The following is a 22,462-nucleotide window of genomic DNA, read 5'->3' on the forward strand; positions in this document are numbered from 1 at the left end:
TGTACTAGTCATTACGTGTATGCGGGCTCAGTCCAAAGTCATACTGCCATCAGTGACTCGGACCAACTCCGTACAACCAGTTGAGTAACGTCTTAAACTCGGCATATACATGGCAGCTAATGATACAACCCAACTCAACACGACTGTTGCATAAGCGCTCGTGTTTACTAAATAACGGCTTTAGTTGGTACGTTTATGCCGGTTCAATCTAATGTGGCATGACTATCAGCCCTCCTGTATGCCAGAGCTGTAGAATCAGCCCTGGTCGAAATTTTAGGTCTTTCACAGTATATGACCGCCGGGGTTAGCACGCCAGCGCTGCGCATTGGCCCACGAACCTCTCACCAATGCGGTCGCTGTGAGTTGAAGTTACAGCTTCTTGGCTTCCTCTCCAGCCGTACGTGAGTAAGTCTGCTAGCAACCTGCGGAGGGTCGTAAGTTTCCCCGGTTTCCTCCCACTATAATGCTAGCCACCGTCGTATAAGTGAAATATGCTTGAGTACGGCGTAAAACCCCAATCAAATACCAGTAGAGCAAAACATATAGGGCCTATGCTCTCCCAAAAAAGTCCGGAAGAAGCATAACAAATACTTAGGCCTCCATGTATAAGGAAAACGGAACACAGTAAACGGTGTTTGTGACAACGACGTGTATACCTACAATTTAATGAGGGTTTATTGAGGAAGAAACTGTATAATGACAAGTTAGTCTAATAAATCCTATATAATGATTTATAAATCTTTATTATTATCAAAACAGCTTGCATGTGCGGAGAACCGCTGTATATCAGCGAGACCTGCTACCTTCAAGAACAGTATATATGGACAGTAAAAAGTACGACCAAAATCAAGCTCGCTTCCACCAGACAACAGCGGGCAAAATCAACTCATTCAAAGCACATGATTCCTTGAATGATTGAAAACTTGCTGAATAAGGACAATTGAAGAGTTATGATTCAAATGGTTATGCTAAAAATAATGATCGTTTCCATCTTATCGAAGTTATCACAGTATATATATGAAGCCCTACGTATGTCTTCGAATATATCAAATCTGGTGACAAATCCCCGGATAAAAACAAATGACCTTTTCTACCTCCATGTCAGGGGAGCTACCTGTAGCTTTCCAGTTTACTGATGAAAACAAAATGTACATGCACAATGTGTAGTCATACAAAACAACTTAATGCATTTGTCCTAAAATTCACATAAAAATGAAAAGAAAAAAAAATTTAAAGGCAAATCAAAGTCTTGAAAACACTGAATTTTCCCAGTAGCAAATCACTTCATGCCCGTACCTTTCAAAGAATAATAAACATCTTTCTGAAAGATAAATATCTGGCCAAATCTGACCAAATGAGCTTTGCTACCTTCAGAATTTGAAATTTTAGGTCACATACTGTAAAGTAAATGACCAGAATTTCACCCATGACCATAAAGGTGCACACTTTGCCTGATAATGAGAGGTCTACTGATGTTATGGGACAATTGTTTTGTTGCTTGATCGGCAGGTAGACTGATGTCCTACTGGGAAAATGTCAACTTCAGCTCGATCCCCAAGTAATATGCCCTTGTTTTTATAGGAAATTTTAGATCTTTTACCGTAATCATTTAATCAAACACGGTCATGATGTAAACCTTCCATGAAGCACTAATGCAGTATGACATCCTCATGACCAGGCTATGTCATGACTCATGATTTTAAAATAATTTTTCCCTTGTGACCGCTGTCTTTCATGATCTCCGTGTGTGACTGACTGGCCTGCTCCAGTGGATAGGAGGTCCCGATGTATGGTTTCAGCCACCCCTGCTCCATTCCTGCTCTTAGGGCTCCGTGCATCTGAGCCCAGTCAGTCTGACAAGAGGGAAAACAGAATGACACAAGCACTACTGTACAAATCTCATTTTATTTATTTTTCATTTGATCTTGATTAACACCATCATTGCACTTAAGAATTTCCCACTTACATGATGGAGGTCAGTTTTAAGGTGGAAAATGAAGAGCGTGTGGAAAACCAATCGCATCTGTTAAATTACTGATGAACTTTCTCACGTGATGTATGGATATGCACACATATTATTGGAGTGTTTTGAGTTAGAACTCTTTTATCGCTAAAGATAAAAAAAAGTCCTGCTGTCTCATGTGACCTGTTAAAAATGTAAGGCAAGTATTATTGATCACATTTACCATAATCTGGTCATCTGAAAAATAATTCATAAAAAGTTATTGAGAGTAGACTCACGATGGAGATAATTAAGGGGTTAATCGTTTGTGAACATGGGAAGTTTTCAAAGGAATTTGTGCCTGATCAGTAGATTTTAAGTTTTCAAAGGAATTTGTGCCTGATCAGTAGATTTGAAGTTTTCAAAGGAATTTGTGCCTGATCAGTAGATTTGAAGTTTTCAAAGGAATTTGTGCCTGATCAGTAGATTTGAAGTTTTCAAAGGAATTTGTGGCTGATCAGTAGATTTGAAGTTTTCAAAGGAATTTGTGCCTGATCAGTAGATTTGAAGTTTTCAAAGGAATTTGTGCCTGATCAGTAGATTTGAAGTTTTCAAAGGAATTTGTGGCTGATCAGTAGATTTGAAGTTTTCAAAGGAATTTGTGCCTGATCAGTAGATTTGAAGTTTTCAAAGGAATTTGTGGCTGATCAGTAGATTTGAAGTTTTCAAAGGAATTTGTGGCTGATCAGTAGATTTGAAGTTTTCAAAGGAATTTGTGGCTGATCAGTAGATTTGAAGTTTTCAAAGGAATTTGTGCCTGATCAGTAGATTTGAAGTTTTCAAAGGAATTTGTGCCTGATCAGTAGATTTGAAGTTTTCAAAGGAATTTGTGCCTCTGGAAGTGATCGGTAGATTAATGTCAACAAAGGTTGCATCACATTTTTCACAAGTCACATGATAATACACTAGAACTACTTTTACCTTTAACGACTAAAAAGTTCGAATTCAAAACCACCCTATCATTCAAGACAAATGGTGTCCAGCGAAGGTAAAACTGCACAACAGCCACACAAGCCTCATCAACCATTTACTCTCACAAACAGTTACAAAACTCAAACGTTTTTGCTCATGGTGTTCAGTATGTGTCCTCTTATAAGAGTCCAGAACCTTCACAAATGTTTTATAATTGATTTCACCATCTTTATACATAAATCTGAGTATTAATTTTCAGCTCGCTGTTCGTTGTACACTCAAATGACTCATCTCTGGTGGTTACTTGTTACTCTTTTACACATCAATTATATATGGTTATGTAGAACTGGGACTATTCTAGCAGTTATAACTGTTATATTAGTCCCAGAGTGGAATGACCACATTATCTCACTGATTCAGGATGAAACATATTGTATATCACACACTTACCACGCCACAATATCCCTGTCATATTGCTGTCGTGACGCTGAACCAAAAACATTCACTCACTCACTCACACACTTACCATCACAAGCTTCAATCAAAACAATGGGATTTATACTTGTACGCTACATAATTAAAAAAAAAAAACAATTGAATTTCATCTGTCTTTAAACAATTGGACTACCCTAATTCCTCAAAGAGCAACTTTCAGTGAAACTTATGCACATTTTTAAATTTGATTTTGCAGACAAAACACTGGTTACATTGGCCAGTTTCAGGGTTTCACAAAAAGTATAATTTTATCAGTCAACAGAGAATAATGCTTGAATAAACACCTTGAAAATATGTGAAAAGGTTGAAGAATTACAGTAGTGTCTTCCTAGCACAACCCCCTCCAAAATCCCATCCACCCTGTAAATATTCCTATGATACCCTTCCCAAACTACACATATACATTCATCGATGATGTCACACATGGAAGAGTTCACTTACCGGAGAGGAGGTCATCAACATGACCCCAGTGACAACGCATTCCTTCCCCATGGTGAAACGAGGAGAAATCTGGATGGTGCCACGGCTGCCAATGTTCTGAAATCATAAATGTTCACTGTCAACATCTTATTTATTTACTTATTTATTTGATTGTTGTTTTATGCCGTACTCAAGAGTATTTCACATATGTTACCGCCGCCAGCTTTATGGTGGAAGGAGTCTGAGCAGAGCTGACCATCTGCAGGTCCCTGCAGACCTTCCCAACAGAACAGCTTTAAACAGCTTTGGAGATCTACTTTCGATTTCGACAGGACTGTTTGCTTTAAATCTGGCATATAGGCTATAGCTTTCAGAAATTTAGGTGTACACACAAATCGTCATGCGTATTCAGTATGCTCTGTTTTAATTTTAGACGTGTATGATCAAATTTTTGAGTGCATTTATGCCTGCACGCCCCTGTAGCATTGGGTCAAGGTCAAATGGCATACCCCCGTATGATAACTTCCACAATCTTTATTTTCACCATTTTGGTGACTAACAAAGCCCTTGATTGCCATAAGGTAGGCCTTCATATTATGAGGAGCTGTGAAATACATGAACGTAGGCTACCTTACATGGTGTAAATCTTTTCACTAACAAAAAGATTTGTTCACGTGTTCGGTATGTGAACATCTATATACCATCACGATCCTCAAAATAGCGCAAGTAAATTCAATAACCTTTCGTGATATGAAACTAAACGAATAATAAATGAAGGCACAACTCATAACATAATTAAAATTTTTATTCAATGCATAATCATAGCATATAAATCCCCAAAAAACGATGAAGAAAACATCGTGAAAGGAAGTTAATATTTGACCATAACACAAGCTCTATTTCATTAAGCCCACTGACATGTCGTACTTGTGTGAGACTACTTCCGCAATTTCTTCACACTTTTTCATGTCTCTATAATGGGCCTCTGGCGATTCTCACCAATAGACCCATAAATATGGAACCAAAATTAAGTCTACATGTATGAGGGTTAAAGATGCTAAGCAAAAAAAACTTTCTTAAATCCTGTGCTGTCCTTGATCAGGTCCAGGTATATCCTGTTCAGTACTTACCATGATCCTGCCCCCTGGCCTTGATCAGGCTGTAGTTACCACAATCCTGCACCTGGCACTGATCAGGTTACACTCACCATAATCCTGCAGCTTGCGTTGATCAGGTTATACTTATCACAATCTGGCCCCCAGCCTTGATCAGGTTGTACTCACCACAATCCTGCACCTGGCGTTGATCAGGTTGTAGTTACCACAATTCTATTCCTGGCCTTGATCAGGATGAACTTACCGCAATCCTGCACCTGGCGTTGATCAGGTTACACTCACCACAATCCTGCACTTGGCGTTGATCAGGTTATACTTACCACAATCTGGCCCCCTGCCTTGATCATGTAATTACCACAATCCTGCCCCTGGTCTTGATCAGGTTGCATTTACCACAATCCTGTACCCAGCCTTCATCAGGTTATACTCACCACGATCCTGCCCCTGGTCTTGATCAGGTTGTACTTCCCACAATCCTGTACCCAGCCTTCATCAGGTTATACTCACCACGATCCTGCCCCTAGCCTTCATCAGGTTATACTCACCACGATCCTGCCCCTAGCCTTGATCAGGTTATACTCACCACAATCCTGTACCCAGCCTTAATCAGGTTATACTCACCACGATCCTGCCCCTAGCCTTCATCAGGTTATACTCACCACAATCCTGTACCCAGCCTTAATCAGGTTATACTCACCACGATCCTGCCCCTGGTCTTTATCAGGTTGAGGTCATTCTCCAGGTTTACATTTGCTAACATCTCCAGGATAATGTCTGGACCTTGACCATTGGTCGCATCCTGAAACATCATTCAAAAACAAACTATTATAATTGTTGTCAAGAACTGTATTCAATCCAATGCACACTTATCTGCCAGTTTTTGCTTCCTTTTGAAATTGGAAAATGGCCAGAAAACAAATCTGTGGTATGTTAGACAGACCAGTGAAGGAGTGAGTGCTTAAAGTTTAAGGTCATACTTAACAAGTTTTGAGTCATATGATGATGAAGGAGTCTTTAGAGTGCACTTAATGTGCCTCCCTGTTGCAGGGCGGATTTCCCCCGCTTTTTTTACCCAGTGCTGTTTCACTGAGACGGCTTACTGAAGGCACGTAAGCCATCCCATCCAGCTATTATACTGATGCAGGTCCACTATCCCCTGAATGATGCACGACAAGCGAGGAAGCTACAACTTCCTCATTTAAGGTATGACCCGATCCAGGATTGACCCTGGATCTACTGCTTCCGAAGCAGACCCTCTACCAACTGAGCCAATGGGGCCAGTAGACAGACCAGTGTTGTTTTAAAAGTGAAAGAGTACAACTGAGAGAGTTTTAGAGAAATACTACTGAAAACTGGAGCAACCCTTGATGGAATATTCTTCAATACATAAAACATACACGTAGTCTAATGAATGAATCTAAGGTGAGTTTGGATGTGGAAAATCACTTAGATAAATACCATGTTTGTACATGACTATTCGTGTTTAAGAGTCAATACCGATTGGTTAAAAATTTTAATTTATTTCTGACACTCAAGGATTTTTCCATTTTATGACGTCAGCCAGGTTTATGGGTGGAGAAAACTGGACTGCCTGGAATAAACCACTGCCCTCTGGTAGGTACCTGAGAGACCTCCTGAATGAAAGCTGTAGCGGAAACGACAGATCAACAACACAACACAAGCAATGAGTGGACACCCAATTTGTTAAAGATGCCAAACTCCTGCACGGAATTCAGACTCATCTGCTTCCTAATACTATGGAAAACAAGGAAAAGGAAAAGAGAGACAAAAAACAGTCAAGCACAATCAACTTGTTGTGGTTAGCTTACCGTTATCTTTGACAGGTAGCCCTTCTCCCTGTGGTTAAAAGCCTTGTGTGCTCCATTCTTGAGGACAAGCTCTATACCTTCTGTTGTCCCTGCAGTGCCAAGAACGGTGAAGCCCAGAGCCCGGGCGATCTGACAGGCAGCTATGCCAACCTGTAAGACACACAACACAGGGAAGATGAAGATAACAAAAAAAGTGATAGATAACATTAAGTAATTTATTAACCTCTTTGCATCTTGGTAAGACGTTCATTTCAGAATTATTTCGTGCAGGCTGTAGACAAAAAATGGGACTTTCTGTGAAGCTCTGAAATCAGAAAACCATCCAATGTAGTCTAGTGCCATAAATCAAATATAACAGGCATAAAGCACACCTAAAGTTGCCCTTTAATATGCAAATACACGCAGGTTGAGGAAACAGGGTGAAAAATATAAAATATATCAACTCTATTTTCACTGGTCTTAAAAAACTATTTCAGTGTTGGAATTTTAAAGAAGATGTAGAATTACTTAGTTATTGTTGAGAGATCTACTCAAGAAAGCACGCATTCTTGACATATTGCTGTTGCAAATACATGTGATATCCACTGTCTAAACTGAACCATTAGAATAACGTTTATGGGCTATCCAAAATGATAAACTGTTTTTAAAAGTGGTTTGTAAAACTTTCAATGTCCAACACGAACATTTCTTCAAACAACAGTCCAAAACTCAAAATTCATCTGTAAACTCAACATAGTAAAATCATGTACTTTGACTCCAATACAATGAAGTCCACAGAATTCTTTCTTGGCCAACTGACAGATAAGGGTTAAACTTGTAGTCCCCTCCAATATCACTGTACAAGGGGAGATAACAATTGGTGACACCAGTAATTTACAGTAAAAGATGTGCACACTTCAGAGGGTTACTGTTATTCACCTTTCACTTTCACCTTAAACTCATTCAACCAGCAACTAGCTTTCTTTTTGTTTATTTATTTATTTTATTTCTGGTGTTTCACACCGTACTCAAGAATATTTTACTTACACATGTATACAAAAGTGACCACAATATGGCTGGAAAAAAAACCCACTTGAGTCTAACGCTGTACACTAGAAACAATGGTTTTCATTTATTCTTATTTATGACGTGGTGAATGAAGTGCATTAGGAACTTTAGGCCAAAACTAGAGGAGAGTTTAAAACTGTTAACACCTGGGATATGAGCAGTTAAGGTTATTAACAAGAAGCTCCACTCGAGTGTCTGGGTAAAAATAAAAAAATTAAAAATCTGCTGCAACCAGTCAAAATGAAGTCTTTCCTGTTCTTTTTTTAATGTGGTCTTTCAACTGACAAAACAATAGTTAATACTCAGTTTACTGCATTAGAATGGTATTTAAGTTTTACAACATTACAATGCAACTGGTGTTCCAACCTTTTACGAGATATGAAAACTAAATAGCGCTAACATATATGGGTTTTTACAGGACTTGCTTGACCAAGCCAATCCTTTGAGGATAATATCAAATACACTATTACAGAGCGACTACACAGCCTATGACGAAGATTCGCACAGAAAAGTCTGCTCAATCGTAAGCTCTATCGAAAATTATGATTAAAACACCTGCTTGTGATTGGATGACCTGGATCACGACGGCTCATTCTGCTAAGCCTCAATGGATGTGAATACGGTGAATTCAGAATTACATGTACATGTAACTAGGCCAGAATCTGAAAAATTCAGGTATAGTCTCTTTCAACTACGCTGCTATACATATGTGCATATTACCCACAAATTCAAACTCACCCCTCCACTAGCTCCATGAATCAAAACTGTTTCCCCGGGCTTGCCGTTGGCCCTGAAACAGAACAACTGTTCACAGATTTCTTGCCTCAAGTTGCCTCTGTATGGCCAGGGGCCAGTTTCATGAAGCTCACTTAGCGTTAAGTTGCCCTTAACTAAGTTCACTTTATCTGTCTACAACATATGTTGTCATAGTGGTTAAGGGTTTACTTAGCTAAGTGAGCTTCACGAAACCAGCCCTAGTGCCATATTTAGCAAAGACTCAAACTTTGCAGGTTATATTGTGTCTGCACAAAGACATTTTCTGAAAGAGCTACAAAATCAATTCTGATTACCTGGTGTGAGATTTGCAAGTCCAAGCTGAATTTTAGGTATGGTACATTTATTCAAGTTTGAGCAAGGGTGCCAGATGTATCCCAGGAAACCCTATCTGCACTGTCAGCCAATCAGTGTTGACTCTCTATTCCTTTAAATGTAACTCAAAATGATGCTTTCTGGGAGTTTTTAATTATGTGAATGAAAGAAATTTGTATGAAACCTTAACTATTATTGGTAAACCATTATATGTTTGTTCAATTTATTTTTAGCTTTAATAAAGCTTGTTTTCCAGCATTGAAATGGCTCTAGATAGATGGGCCTGATAGCTGTAATATTTCTGGTGTGGCATTAAGCCATAATTATCATTCATTCTGAAAACTTTCCAAATATACCCTAAATGACCTAAAATTTTGTCTATGATTGAGGGGCTGCTTTCTCCTGTCTCCAGATCTTTTCTTAAGCAAGTCCTTACTTGACTTTGTGGAAAATATTATCAAAAGGTATTAAATAGGTAAGAAAAGGTATTAAATAGGTAAAAAAAAAAAAATACAAAAAAAAAACTAATAAATACAATCCATGGGTTCACAATGAAAGGAAATCAATTTGATGACAAAAGGTTAGATTCCCTTTCATTCCATCTGGTTTTTGTTCATGTCGTTTTCTTGTGGAGTCCTTTAAAAGGACATGACGCAACACTGTATAGATCACTGCAGCCTACCTGAGAATGAGGGACCTGTAGGCAGTGTAATACGGTACCCCGATCCCCGCCCCCTGCTCAAAGCTCAGAGACTTGTGGAGGTGAGCCACATAGGGCTCTTCCACCACAGCGTACTCAGCGTACGCACCCGTCACTGTCCTCACGCTGTATACACGGTCACCTGGCTGAAATGAAAACGGGACCAGATCATTTACATGGGGTGACCACCAAATAAATCGGCCACGGCCGCCAGAAAGTAGTTTGCTGGGAAAACTTGTAAGAGTACTTGTCCAGGACAGGCCACATCAAAGCAAAATATGAACACTGACATTTGCGTATTAACCTTCTATACAGAATGAAAACCTTTGTATTTTTGATCTATTAGGCATCTGATGCCTCCAAACCTCTCTCCCCTACCCTTTCCAACTTCAATATACATCAATGTATAGCTTACAGTTGTACAAGCATGCACAGCTAATGTGGGGCTAACGTAAATGACCTAAAGTTTCGCCCTGGGATTCGGTAAGTGTATCCCAGGATTGATTACGTTGACTGTGGTTGTAACTGACTGAGCAGCGTGGGAAAGCATCAGGGGTGGTCAGGGGATTACAATGACAGTTCAAGAATGTAATAAACAAGCTCATGCTTCAGGGAGCAGTTAGTCTATGCTCCTACCACCAACAGTTCCCACTTCACTGAGTAGTTAGTCTATGCTCCTACCACCAACAGTTCCCGCTTCACTGAGTAGTTAGTCTATGCTCCTACCACCAACAGTTCCCACTTCACTGAGTAGTTAGTCTATGCTCCTGCCACCAACAGTTCCCACTTCACTGAGTAGTTAGTCTATGCTCCTACCACCAACAGTTCCCGCTTCACTGAGCAGTTAGTCTATGCTCCTACCACCAACAGTTCCCACTTCACTGAGTAGTTAGTCTATGCTCCTACCACCAACAGTTCCCGCTTCACTGAGCAGTTAGTCTATGCTCCTACCACCAACAGTTCCCACTTCACTGAGCAGTTAGTCTATGCTCCTACCAACAACAGTTCCCGCTCCACTGAGCAGTTAGTCTATGCTCCTACCACCAACAGTTCCCGCTTCACTGAGCAGTTAGTCTATGTTCCTACCACCAACAGTTCCCGCTTCACTGAGCAGTTAGTCTATGCTCCTACCACCAACAGATTATGTTTTCCTCAGTTTTGATAATAATAATTTTAGTACATGCACTTCGCCACAGGTTGATTATTTTATTATCGTTATTTTGTGATAAACGGGAATTTGGGAGAAAACTGCAAATCCATGCTTGCGAAGTAGGTCTACCAGCAGACAAGATGAAGATGCCAAAGATGCCAGACACCAACACACGTGTTTGCACCGCTGCTGCTAAACATTTCTTGTTAATTCTGGCATAATTTGAAAGACTGTCAACTTTCGCCCATATTTCATGAATACTAAATTTACTTAATGTTTAATCAAGTCCCCTCCGATGAAATTTTAGTCATACAGATTGGTTTTGTCCACAAGCTACTTACAATCACAGGACTCAAAATTTCCACGTGTCTACCCATCGATCACATGATTTTTTCTGGCCAAAGGCAAAACAATAATCTTATCTGTTGCTAGCAACACGTAAATCGTGTCTGGGAAAAACTGTACTCAGGAAATCATAGAACATTTTGTTTATAAAGCCAATGACGGTGTTGTGCATTCTCCTAATGTGATAGCAACACAAACAAATCTTGCCTCTCGACATGCCGGACTCTCACACACAGTGCATGGTAGTTTTCGAGACCTCTTGTGGAGTATGTTTTCTGTGTTTAATGGAGGTTCCCGATATAAAAGCAATGGAAAAAGAACTTTTCTGCATTAGAAGGAAAGTTCCAAGTGTAAAGAAACAAACTGTGCATGTAGACCGACATACTAAATTGGAATTATATAGACGTGGGAAGCTGATGACAGACATTTTTCTGTCAGATAACGGTGTGAGGTGACCTCCAAATAGGCCTAACCCGAATAATCGGTTCGTCAGCAGTGTATATCGTGCATGTACATGTAGGCCTACCAGTCCGGAGATCTGCACACCTTACTGCCAGTGACTTGACCCCATGTGGCGAGGATTAGCAACCAGAGCTGTTAAGTGGCATGCAGGGTAATTAAACGGGCGGGAGGGAGGCTAATCACTCTTTTTTCATCTTGCTGCCAACTCCGATCGTGCAAAAGCGATCAACAGAGACTCACATGCAAAACTTCAAGTAATTTACCGCTAAATCCAATGGCAGTGGAAGTTTTATGACCTTAAATGACCTAAAAATTTAAAAAAATGACTAACTGTCTCAGTTCTCCTGATTCTGAGAATTCTATCGACTTTAAAAAGGTGTTTTAAACTTTCTTCTAAAGTTAGGATGATACCCTACTCAAAAAATATAAGAATTTAGCACCAAAAATAATACTTCATGACACTTATTTACCTCTACAATGCACTTTTGCAGGGAAAATTTTAGGTTATTTGCAGTAAATGGTTTAGTGGTTTTTTAGAGTGGTGTTAATGGTCTCAAGAAAACAGTGTACAATATGAGGACTGACCTTGAAATGTGTGACAGCTTTCCCGACCTTCTCCACAACCCCAGCAGAATCCATGCCCGGGGTGAAGGGCAGAGCGGGGCGGATGTTGTGGGTTCCAGAACGGATGTAAGTGTCAACGGGATTGATACCTGAGGCGTGGACTCTTACCAAAATCTGTGCAGGACAAACGTGGATAGGCCAAATGAATGATCTCCCTACCATTTCTTATAATTCTTCAACCTTTTGCAATTTGGAAGATATTTATTCAAGCATATATATATATATATATATATATATATATATATATATATATATATATATACACATATATGCTTGAATTTTATTTTCTGAAGGTGGCAAATGATGAACATTTACTCTGTCATTTACAAAAACTGTTCTTCTCAGAGGCCCTCTGAAAGGGTGACAAAACAAACACGCATTTACAAGTAAATATTAACAGTGACCAAACGAACAGTTTGCAAACATAATGGTATCAAAAGTAGCCATAAATTCAGTAATTACGCTATACAAAGCAATACAAAACAAACAAAAGGAGGGGAATGGCACGTGGAGATTAACATATTCTAAAGGGCATTACTTTGTGTACCGGTAGACTGAAAACAGTATACTTTTTGCGAATTTCTACAATCAATTGGTTTTAGTCTTTAAAATCAACTTGGGGCCTCCGTGGCTCAGTCGGTTAGCGCGCTAGCGCAGCGTAATGACCCAGGAGTCTCTCACCAATGCGGTCGGCGTGAGTTCAAGTCCAGTTCATGCTGGCTTCCTCTCCGGCCGTACGTGGGAAGGTCTGCCAGCAACCTGCAGATGGTCGTGGGTTTGCCCCGGACTGTGCCCAGTTTCCACCCACCATAATGCTGGCTGCCGTCGTATAAGTGAAATATTCTTGAGTACGGCGTAAAATACCAATCAAATAAATAAATAAATTAAAATCAACTGAAAACTTTGCATAAATTGCACTACAAGCTGCTCTTTCATATGCGAAAACATTCAGGTATTAGGATACATCAAAATTACCAGTACTTGCAAGTACACATGGACTGACAGAGGCATTACTTATGGATAACAATTCCTGGATTTATACCAACCAACACAATAAATCCAGAAATTGTTATCCATGAGTAATGCCTCTGTCAATCTATACCATCCCAATTCCTAAATGCCTCTGAAAGAAGTACACATGGAAGGAAACAAACAGGTCACATCTTACCTGATACCTCACAAACTTAAGTCAATTTACAATAGTGCTGATGTTCTTATTTGAATCAAATTACAATGGTGTCTTCATTTATTTATTCATCTGATTGGCGTTTTACGCCGTACTCAAGAATATTTCACTTCCACGACGGCAGCCAGCATTGTGGTGGGAGGAAACCATCTGCAGGTTGCTGCTAGACCGTTCCACGTATGAGATGGAACCACAACGACTGCCGAGTTGCTGCCGAGTTTTTAAGTCATTGTGCTGCATCTAAGACAATTGTACATCTTTATAAAAAACATGCACTGTCCCAAACACACGCGCACTCACCAAACAAACACGCACCTACTGGTCAGGTTGATACACCTCTTCCAGACAAGCATATTCTTGCCAAAGAAACATGCACTGCCTCAAACAAACATGCTTGCAATGGTGTCTTCATATTTCAGTCAAATCACAATGATCAAAATGAAACCATATGTTAGATGACCGTTCCTTTCTGCACTGAGTGTTCTGAGGCAGTGGAAGTAGTATCCCAGCCCATCAGGCTAGGATCCTGGGGCCACCTAGGCTCTCGCCATTTGATTTATTTATTTATTTATTTGATTGGTGTTTTACGCCATACTCAAGAATATTTCACTTATACGACGGCGTTCAGCATTATGGTGGGAGGAAACCATGACCATCTGCAGGTTGCCGGAAGACCTTCCCACATATGGCCTGAGAGGAAGTGAGCATGAGCTGGACTTGAACTCACAGTGACCCTTTCGCCATTTGTATTACGTGAGATACCATTCAGGCCATTACTGGTGAAAAAAACTGTGACAAATCTGGGATAAAATGCACATTGTTCTTTATTTATTAAGCGTTTTTATTTAAACCGCTCAGCCGATGACATTTGGTCTATAGAAAAGAAAAAAATATTATTTCGAACACTCTTCCTCTTTAACTTCATTGCCTCAATAGCGCCCCCATGGTCCAGCCTCGTATGTAATATATGTGACATATTTGTTGTATATGTGTGCTTAATACCTGATGATCTTCGGGATTAGGGATGGGAACCTTAGCTTCAATCTTCAACACCTCTGGCCCCCCAAACTCTGTCACACGGATTGCCTTCATAACTGCTCTTGCTGCACCTCTAAGAACTGACATAGGAAGTCTGGGAAATGAGATACAAAATACACAACCTATGATTCACATGTATTATATAGTACACCTGAAGATGGTGAAAACAAACAAAGACATTCAAAAGAGGAAAGCCTATACAACACCTCAGTCCTGCATATTCCATCCAGCTATAGATAAACCGATCTCAGGAATTTTCTTCTACTACTAAGCATCTACATGTAGGTTCAGAGATACAGTCATGACAACAGAGGTGATAGTCATGCAAATTAAGCTAATTAATATGGAAATTAATGCATGGACAGATTACATGCACATGTACATGTAAAAGCCCCTGTGATCATCTTAGCAAGTGTTCATGTCAGTTTGACTTCCCTCTGAATAGATTCAGAGATGCATGGTCACACAGATGAATACAGAGGGCAGGGCAGGGCAGGGCAGGGCAGGGTACACATGCAGTTATGACAAATATTCCATAGTCCTTTTGATTAAAATTACTTCATGTCTTATTTTCTCCCACTTACCTGTACATGTTTTATCACTGTCTTAACACAACACTCAGTGCTAAAAAATATCACATTCCACCAGGACAGTTCGAAAATTTTGTTTTTCAAACCCTTTATCAACGCATTAACACTTTAGTCATAAACTAAACCGTTAGAAAAGGAGTGCAAACCAGTGCCAATGATTCAAATCCTTTACTTCAACACTGATTTTTCCTCTACTCTATCTAACAAATGGTCGCTGTCCCACATTCATAAATATAACATGGTACTAAAGGTACCACAACAACCATTAGAAATAAACTTGTATTGTAACTACCATTAGAAACAAACTTGTACTGTAACTACCATTAGAAACAAACTTGTACTGTTACTATTATTAGAAATAAACTTGTATTGTGATTACCATTAGAAATAAACTTGTACTGTAAGTCTACCATTAGAAATAAACCTCTACTGTGACTACTATTTCTGTAGAACATACAAGTATACACAGGTGAAAAACACATCTACCTGGCCTGAGCTCCAGAGTCAATCTGCTATACATCTAGATATATCACTTCACCTACTTTAACATAAATCCTGCCCCCATTTGAAAATTAACATACCACTTCTAAACACATGTGTCTGATAGGTGTGCCAGTAATATGTGCTCAATGATGATAGGCTGGATTCTCACTCTTTGCATTTACGTGAGGTTAAAATTGTGACTCTGAATTTGGTGTTTTCATGCTCTACTTAAAAAAAAAATACATATATATATATTTGGTTATGTCACAAAGCTTGATAACATGTTTAAGGTACCTTGGTTACATTATACACTTATGACTGATAAGTACAAGCACTCTGTTTGGAAGTCACCTGACTGGATGACTAAGCAGAATTCTAAGATTCAGAGATCTACAAGTTACAGGTAACACAGAACTACAGGTGTATATTTATATATCATACTATCAGTGTCAGAAAATATATCATGTCAAATTTATGCACAGCGTCAGCTTTCATCGCCAGAACAGGGCATCCTGTTATACATGAACATACATGTATTCATTGTTCAGCCTTTCAATTCTGCTAGTGTGCAAATGGATGTGAAAAATTAAAGTCTGAAGAGAACTTGCAAGCACATCACACACCTAGACAATCCTTCAAAACTTGGAAACGAATCATGACATTGCAAAACATTAAAGTAAACAATGACATTGAAATTTGTAAAAATCACAATGTAAAGTAGGTTAATAAAATATTTGCCTGACTGTATGTGCATACAAGCCTTAAAAAGTTCAAGATGAAATTGTATTATGAAGAGGACAGTAGCACAGCAAAAATGTAATTTCCCATGGAAATTAAATAGATATTGTTCACAGATAAAAATGAAACCAGACCTGGCACAGAACAGAAATCACATACAGGTGAATTAGAGTTTATATTTCCACTTTGGAGGATGATAGTGAGTTTTATGGGTGGAGGAAACCAGTGTGCCTGTAAAAAACCACCAACTTCGGGCAAGTTACTAGCAAACTTTCCAACATGTGATCCACTGCATGCCACACTCCATGCTCACTGTCACCAAATCCGCACAATGCATGAGAGAAAGGAAATCTCAAAATTCCCTGTCCATGTCTGGGTTTGAACCTGCACCTTGTGAGTCTGAGATTTTTGTAAATCACATACACATACACAAACATATACATGTATATACACATGGAATATCTAGTGCTGATTTAACGCATTCCATCACACATGTGCAGGAGTACATATATGTATTTGTCAGGAGACATATATATATATATATATATATATATACATATAGAATGGCCATTCCTGAGGAGGTCTGCCAGCAACCTGTGAACAGTCCTGGGTTTTTCCTGGGCTGTGCCCGGTTTCCTCCCACCGTAATACTGGCCACTGTCGTATAAGTGAAACATTCTTGAGTATGGTGTAAAACACAGCTTAACATTTTGCTAATCCATCTATGTGCTATTTTGAGAATTTGTCAGAAGTTCCGGGAATGTTTAAGTTCAGGTTACTGTGGTAGAGAGATGTCAATTCATTGATTAAACAAGTTCTCTTAATGAACATTGGAGAAGAGGCTCGTCGACTAACAAAAGCATCAACATACATATAATCTTTACAACTGCTGAAATTTTAAAAGAACACATGTCAATCTAGATGGATGGCACATCTTGCCTTATTATGAAAATTTTACAGATCTTGGAAAGGTGTTTTTAGGTTAGTCTTCAGCTAAGCTGGACGTACATGTACTTATGTAACGCCTACCTTCTATGTAACCTATATCCACAAGCAGTAAAAAAAAACATTTATCCCAGCCTACATTCTCTTTACAACGCATGCAATTCTTAGAGAGAATACTGGCTGGAATAAAATTATCACAGCCTGTAAGTTCAAATTCCAAACATGTTGGACATTAGTTCGACTTCAAAAGTTTAAACGGCTAGCTTACTGTTGAAAGATGGTTTACTGATGCAAGCTCCGACATATAAATTTACGTTTTAAGCGTTTTAGGGAATGAATGCAATTACTAAATGTAAGATAGCCTTCATGCTTATGTCTTAGTAAAATTGTCCTCATGGATCTAGGTTACACAGAAGCTGGGCATTACCTAAGTATGTCCTTTGAGCTATTTTGAGCTATTTTAGCAAGGCATCCTACTTGAAAAATAGGGGCCTCTGTAGCTGAGTTGGTTAGCGTGCTAGCGCAGCATGCTGACCCTGGAGCCTCTCACCAATGCTGTCACTGTGAGTTCAAGTCCAGCTCATGCTGCCCCCCCCCCGCCCCACTTCCGCCATACGTGGGAAGGTCAATATACGCATGGTCGTGGGTTTCCACTGGGCTCCACACGTTTTCTTCCCACCACAATGCTGGCCGCCGTTGTATAAGTGAAATATTCTTGAGTACGGCGTAAAACACCAATGAAATAAATAAATAAAAAAATAAATACTTGAAAAATGTAAGTTTCTGCACCACAAATAATGCGCAACTTACAACAATAATAAAACAGTAAAAAAAAGGTGCCGGTAGAAAAATTAAACGTCCCTAACACTATGTGTGTGCTGGGTGGGTGGAGATTGGGGAGAGAGTGGGAGTGGGGAGAGTGGGAGGGGGGAAAGGTGCGCCTCGGAGATGCACTTAATTGATCGGCTGTTGAGTCAAGAACGAAACATATTAAAACTGCTCGAAATCTTGGTCTACATTATGGTTAAACCTTCAAAACATCGTACCCGTTACAATGCGATGGCAAAATTCCGTCAGGCTGTCCAACTTTATCAGTCGGTAAGCAAACATCCGGGTGTGACCCGAAATCATTCGCACTCCCAAAATCAGCAGACGATGCAGTCGCAAAACTCTTTCCAGAATGCAGAATTAGGAAAACACACAGTATCTTTAGAGCGACTTTGATAACTATGAGATTCGGTGTTTCTATCAACTGCATGACATAGCTATATCATCTAGAAATGAACAGAAATTTACAAGCAGCCGATATTACCAACTCACCTGATAACATCTATGGGTAACGTCTTAACATATTGTACAGCAGCCGTCTCAGGCTGGACTTCATACTATATGGAGTGTTCGAGATTAAGGTTACTCCTAAAACCACGACTTGGGCCGCGAAATTTAGGTTTATACTTACCAGATGATAATAGTGCAACTTTGTTACATTGTGGAAGATCTTGCCACTTAGAGCTTTGGTGTAGCAGTAAATTTATTGCTTCATACTTAGCATTTCAAAACTTGTTTTTTTGTTTTTGCTGCTTAGTGTTTTTACTAAGATCCTAATTTTGAGGGAATATTTAATTAATTGCCATCAAAGATTGGAATCTCATTAAACTCAAATATTGAGTAGGTGATTTTCAAGTTAAATTATTAATTATTGTCTTTTATCTGTAATAATGTTTTGTGGTATTTACAAGAGTGAATACTTTTGTGGAACAAATATCTTGGTGTGTCTTGAACTATTTTCAATTTCAACGCATCTGTCAAATTCTAAAAAGTCGAAAAAAACGAAAACTAGGGTAAAAATATACGTGAACAAGTGAAGTGTTAAAATACAAATAATAATATAATAGCTGTTATATGCAGTGAATGAAGCCATTATTTCTTAAGTACAAGAGTAAATTATTTACATTGAAATACTATTTTGCAGTGGCTTGTTACTCCATAACAGTACGGAAGTAATGGTATGATATGGTGGCAGGTATTACAAATGAAAATGCAAATCTGTAATCAGTGCAAATGCATTTTGCATGATTCTGATGGATTCATCAACAGTATAGGGCCACGTAAGAATTTTTTTGTGAAGATTGAGTAATTGTTTATTAGAAAAACTTGAGTGTTAACATCAAAAGTATCATTTTAATGCCTTTATGTCCTTCAAAAACTGTATATTTACGAACTGCACCAAACTTTAGGTGAAACACAGTAATTCCAAAAAGCTTACAGCAACTAAATTTTGACTTGACTTAAAAGACCTCCAAAAAGACCTCCAAAAATCGAAGTACGCATAACTAATACATTAATATACTTTCATTTATTTTTTTAAATTTTTGTGAACAGAGTTAATTTACTTATTTATTTGATTGGTGTTGTACGCCGTACTCAAAAATATTTCACTTACACGACGGCGGCCAGCATTATGGTGGGAGGAAACCGGACAGAACCCCGGGGAAAACTCATGCCCATCCGCAGGTGGCTGGGAGACCTTCTCACGTACAGCTGGAGAGGAAGCCAGCATGACCTGGACTTAAACTCACAGCGACAGAGAGACTCCTTGGTCATTACGCTGCGCTAGAGTTAAAGATGCTCAAACATTTGCATACTATCAGAGGTTAGGAACTCTGACATCACAACAAAGTTTTTTCAACTCTAATAACGACACTGACTGTTGAGATAACTCTTTTAACCCAAGAGTTAAAGATTATTGAAATAATGTTACCAAAAATTTCTCCCTTCTGGTGAACATCAGGAAGAAACGTGATGTGACGTCAGAATTCCTAGATAGCATCAGTATGGCTCGCAAAGTCCACCATAGTTTTCAAATATTTGAATGCTTTTCAGCACTCTTAAAAAAGCCGAAAATATAAATGCGTTTTTTTAATGTATGTATAAAGTATTTTTACGCACAGTTTTTAGTTGCCTATAAGACGAACCTTACTTCAAATTTTAGCTTTCTTTTATTTTAAGAATTTTTACATTAATTATTTGTCTTTAAGACTTCAATGAAAAATTGGAAAATAGTGTTCAGCAAGAGCTTCAACTCAATTCAGAAATAATATTTATTTATTTACTTGATTTGATTTGTATTTCATGCCATACTCAAGAATATTTCACTTCACATGTCGGTCATTAATTTTATGGATGGTGGAAATCAGTGTCCAGAGAAAAATGATTGCCCTTTGTCAGATATAGCTGACAAACTAATCCTGACTTAAAGCCACAGCCACACCAATAGGAGCTGGATTTGATAGGAACAATACAAGAAGTTCAGTTTGTCAGGATTAAGGTAGTTTGTTACATTTAACTTGTAACACAGATCTTTTTGGGGTTTTTTTTTAACGACATTGTGAACTGATGGTATTTATTGAGAGAAAAATTAGTAATATGGAATAAAAAAATAGGGGTCACCAACATTCTTTTTTTTGTCTCATAACATTTAAAATGCCAGCATATTTCTCCTTTAACTGCCATCTGCTGTACACAAGTAATTAACCTACATGTATACCACATATCTCCAAGAAACATTTACCGATTTTCGCTGTGCTTGTCACATTCAGAATTTTATTATAATTTGGAAATTTATATATAATTGTGGAAACGAAGATTATCAAATAAAAATTGGAGGTCACTGATCTACTTTTTGTGTTACATGATTTATTTATTTATTTGATTGGTGTTTTACGCCGTACTCAAGAATATTTCACTTACATGACAACGGCCAGTATTATGGTGGGAGAAAACCAGGTAGAGCCCAAAAGGTTGCTGGAAGACCTTCCCACGTTCGGTCGGAGAGGAAGCCAGTCTAACATAAGTGCCAAATGCCTTCGTACAGGTGTAATGGTTAATTTATTTATTTATTTTATTTATTTGATTGGTGTTTTACGCCGTACTCAAGAATATTTCACTTATATGACGGTGGCCAGCATTATGGTGGGTGGAAACCGGGCACAGCCCGGGGGAAACCCACGACCATCCGCAGGTTGCTGGCAGACCTTCCCACTTACGGCCGGAGAGGAAGCCAGCATGAACTGGACTTGAACTCACAGCGACCGCATTGGTGAGAGACTCCTGGGTCATTACGTTGCGCTAGCGCGCTAACCGACTGAGACACGGAGGCCCCAATGGTTAATTTAGTGATGCTGGATGCTCCACTGTGGATCCGGTATCCATCACCACAGAGAAACAGATGACTCAAGTTAATTTTACGTAATAAATCCCATGTTTTTATATATTAACAAAAAGTTGTTAACCATTATCACGTGATATGAAAAACACCATCATTCAAAAACATGATATTTTTACCTCCATGTGCAGAGAGGTATGTATCATGTAGTGGACACCTAATATGGCTCCGATACGCATAAGAAATGGACAGAGCCATGTGCTCACTTCAAAAGCCTTTGTTTATTGCATAGAGCAAAAAAAATTCAAATGTACACAGATATATATATATATATATATATATATATATATATATGTATGTATATGTTTTATATATGTAAAACAATGTAACAAAAATATAAAAAAAATTATCATTACATAAAGAGTTTCGTACAATGTTCTTTATACACACAGAGACAAAAACAGGCAAGGGTTTTTCATATCCAGATCATACAAAAAAAAAAAGGATTTGATTGAATTTGACTGATTTGTGTTTAATACTCTACTCAAGAATATACATTTATTTGATTGGTGATTTACCAGTCCTATTTCCTTGCTCTAACCTCTCAGTGCTGAGTGCCATGTGAGGCAGCAACAAGTACCATGTTTAAATTCTTCATTATGATCCGTCAAGGTTTGATCTCAGGTCTCCAAACTGAATAATATATATAAAAATTTTCTCAGAGATTATAGACAAGAAAAATGTAAAGTTTTCACAAGAGATGGAAAGAGATCAGGACAAAATAAAGTTTTCAGTGCATCACAAAGTTTACCAGATCTTCCGGACTATATGTAAATATGCATAATACACACATATATACATTGATTTTATTTATTATTTTTAAATAGTGTTTTACGCCATTCTAAACAATATTTCACTTACATAACGGCGGCTGGCATTATGGTAGGAGGAAACTGGGCAGATCCCGAGGGATACCCACTGCTATCCGCAGGTTGCTGACAGATCTACCCACGTACAGCAGAACAGGAAGCCAGCATGAGCACATATATAATGTGATACTAATGTAATCAAAAAGCATTGCATACATACGTAACATGAACATATTCAAAATAGATATATACTATAGT

At 38.6% G+C, this 22,462-nt stretch overlaps 1 protein-coding gene across 2 annotated transcripts; it reads right to left on the minus strand.

Annotated features, from left to right (window-relative positions):
- Nucleotides 1-708: 708 nt before the first annotated feature.
- Nucleotides 709-18,512, minus strand: LOC135480204 (zeta-crystallin-like). Of its 2 annotated transcripts, none has more exons than XM_064759975.1 (9): nucleotides 18,491-18,512; nucleotides 14,379-14,508; nucleotides 12,152-12,304; nucleotides 9,592-9,755; nucleotides 8,559-8,610; nucleotides 6,774-6,923; nucleotides 5,642-5,743; nucleotides 3,851-3,946; nucleotides 709-1,853 (listed from the first exon to the last, which is right to left on the minus strand). In XM_064759975.1, exons 2-9 carry the CDS (start codon nucleotides 14,499-14,501, stop codon nucleotides 1,692-1,694), a joined length of 1,002 nt encoding a protein of 333 aa, XP_064616045.1. In that variant the 5' UTR covers nucleotides 14,502-14,508; nucleotides 18,491-18,512; the 3' UTR covers nucleotides 709-1,691. The 2 variants fall into 2 exon arrangements, with proteins under 2 accessions (XP_064616045.1, XP_064616044.1); XM_064759974.1 differs by lacking the exon at nucleotides 18,491-18,512 and adding an exon at nucleotides 18,217-18,431.
- Nucleotides 18,513-22,462: the final 3,950 nt, after the last annotated feature.

This window comes from Liolophura sinensis, chromosome 13 (genome assembly GCF_032854445.1).
Source record: "Liolophura sinensis isolate JHLJ2023 chromosome 13, CUHK_Ljap_v2, whole genome shotgun sequence".
NCBI lineage: Eukaryota > Metazoa > Mollusca > Polyplacophora > Chitonida > Chitonidae > Liolophura > Liolophura sinensis.

Coding starts and splice junctions, on each gene's coding strand:
- LOC135480204 (XM_064759974.1), bottom strand. CDS start 18,428: ATGCAGTTGATAGAAACACCGAATCTCATAGTTATCAAAGTCGCTCTA. Junction 12,305..14,378: donor CTAATCCCGAAGATCATCAG/GTATTAAGCACA, acceptor TGTCCTGCACAG/ATTTTGGTAAGAGTCCACGC. Junction 9,756..12,151: donor AAGCTGTCACACATTTCAAG/GTCAGTCCTCAT, acceptor TTTTCATTTCAG/CCAGGTGACCGTGTATACAG.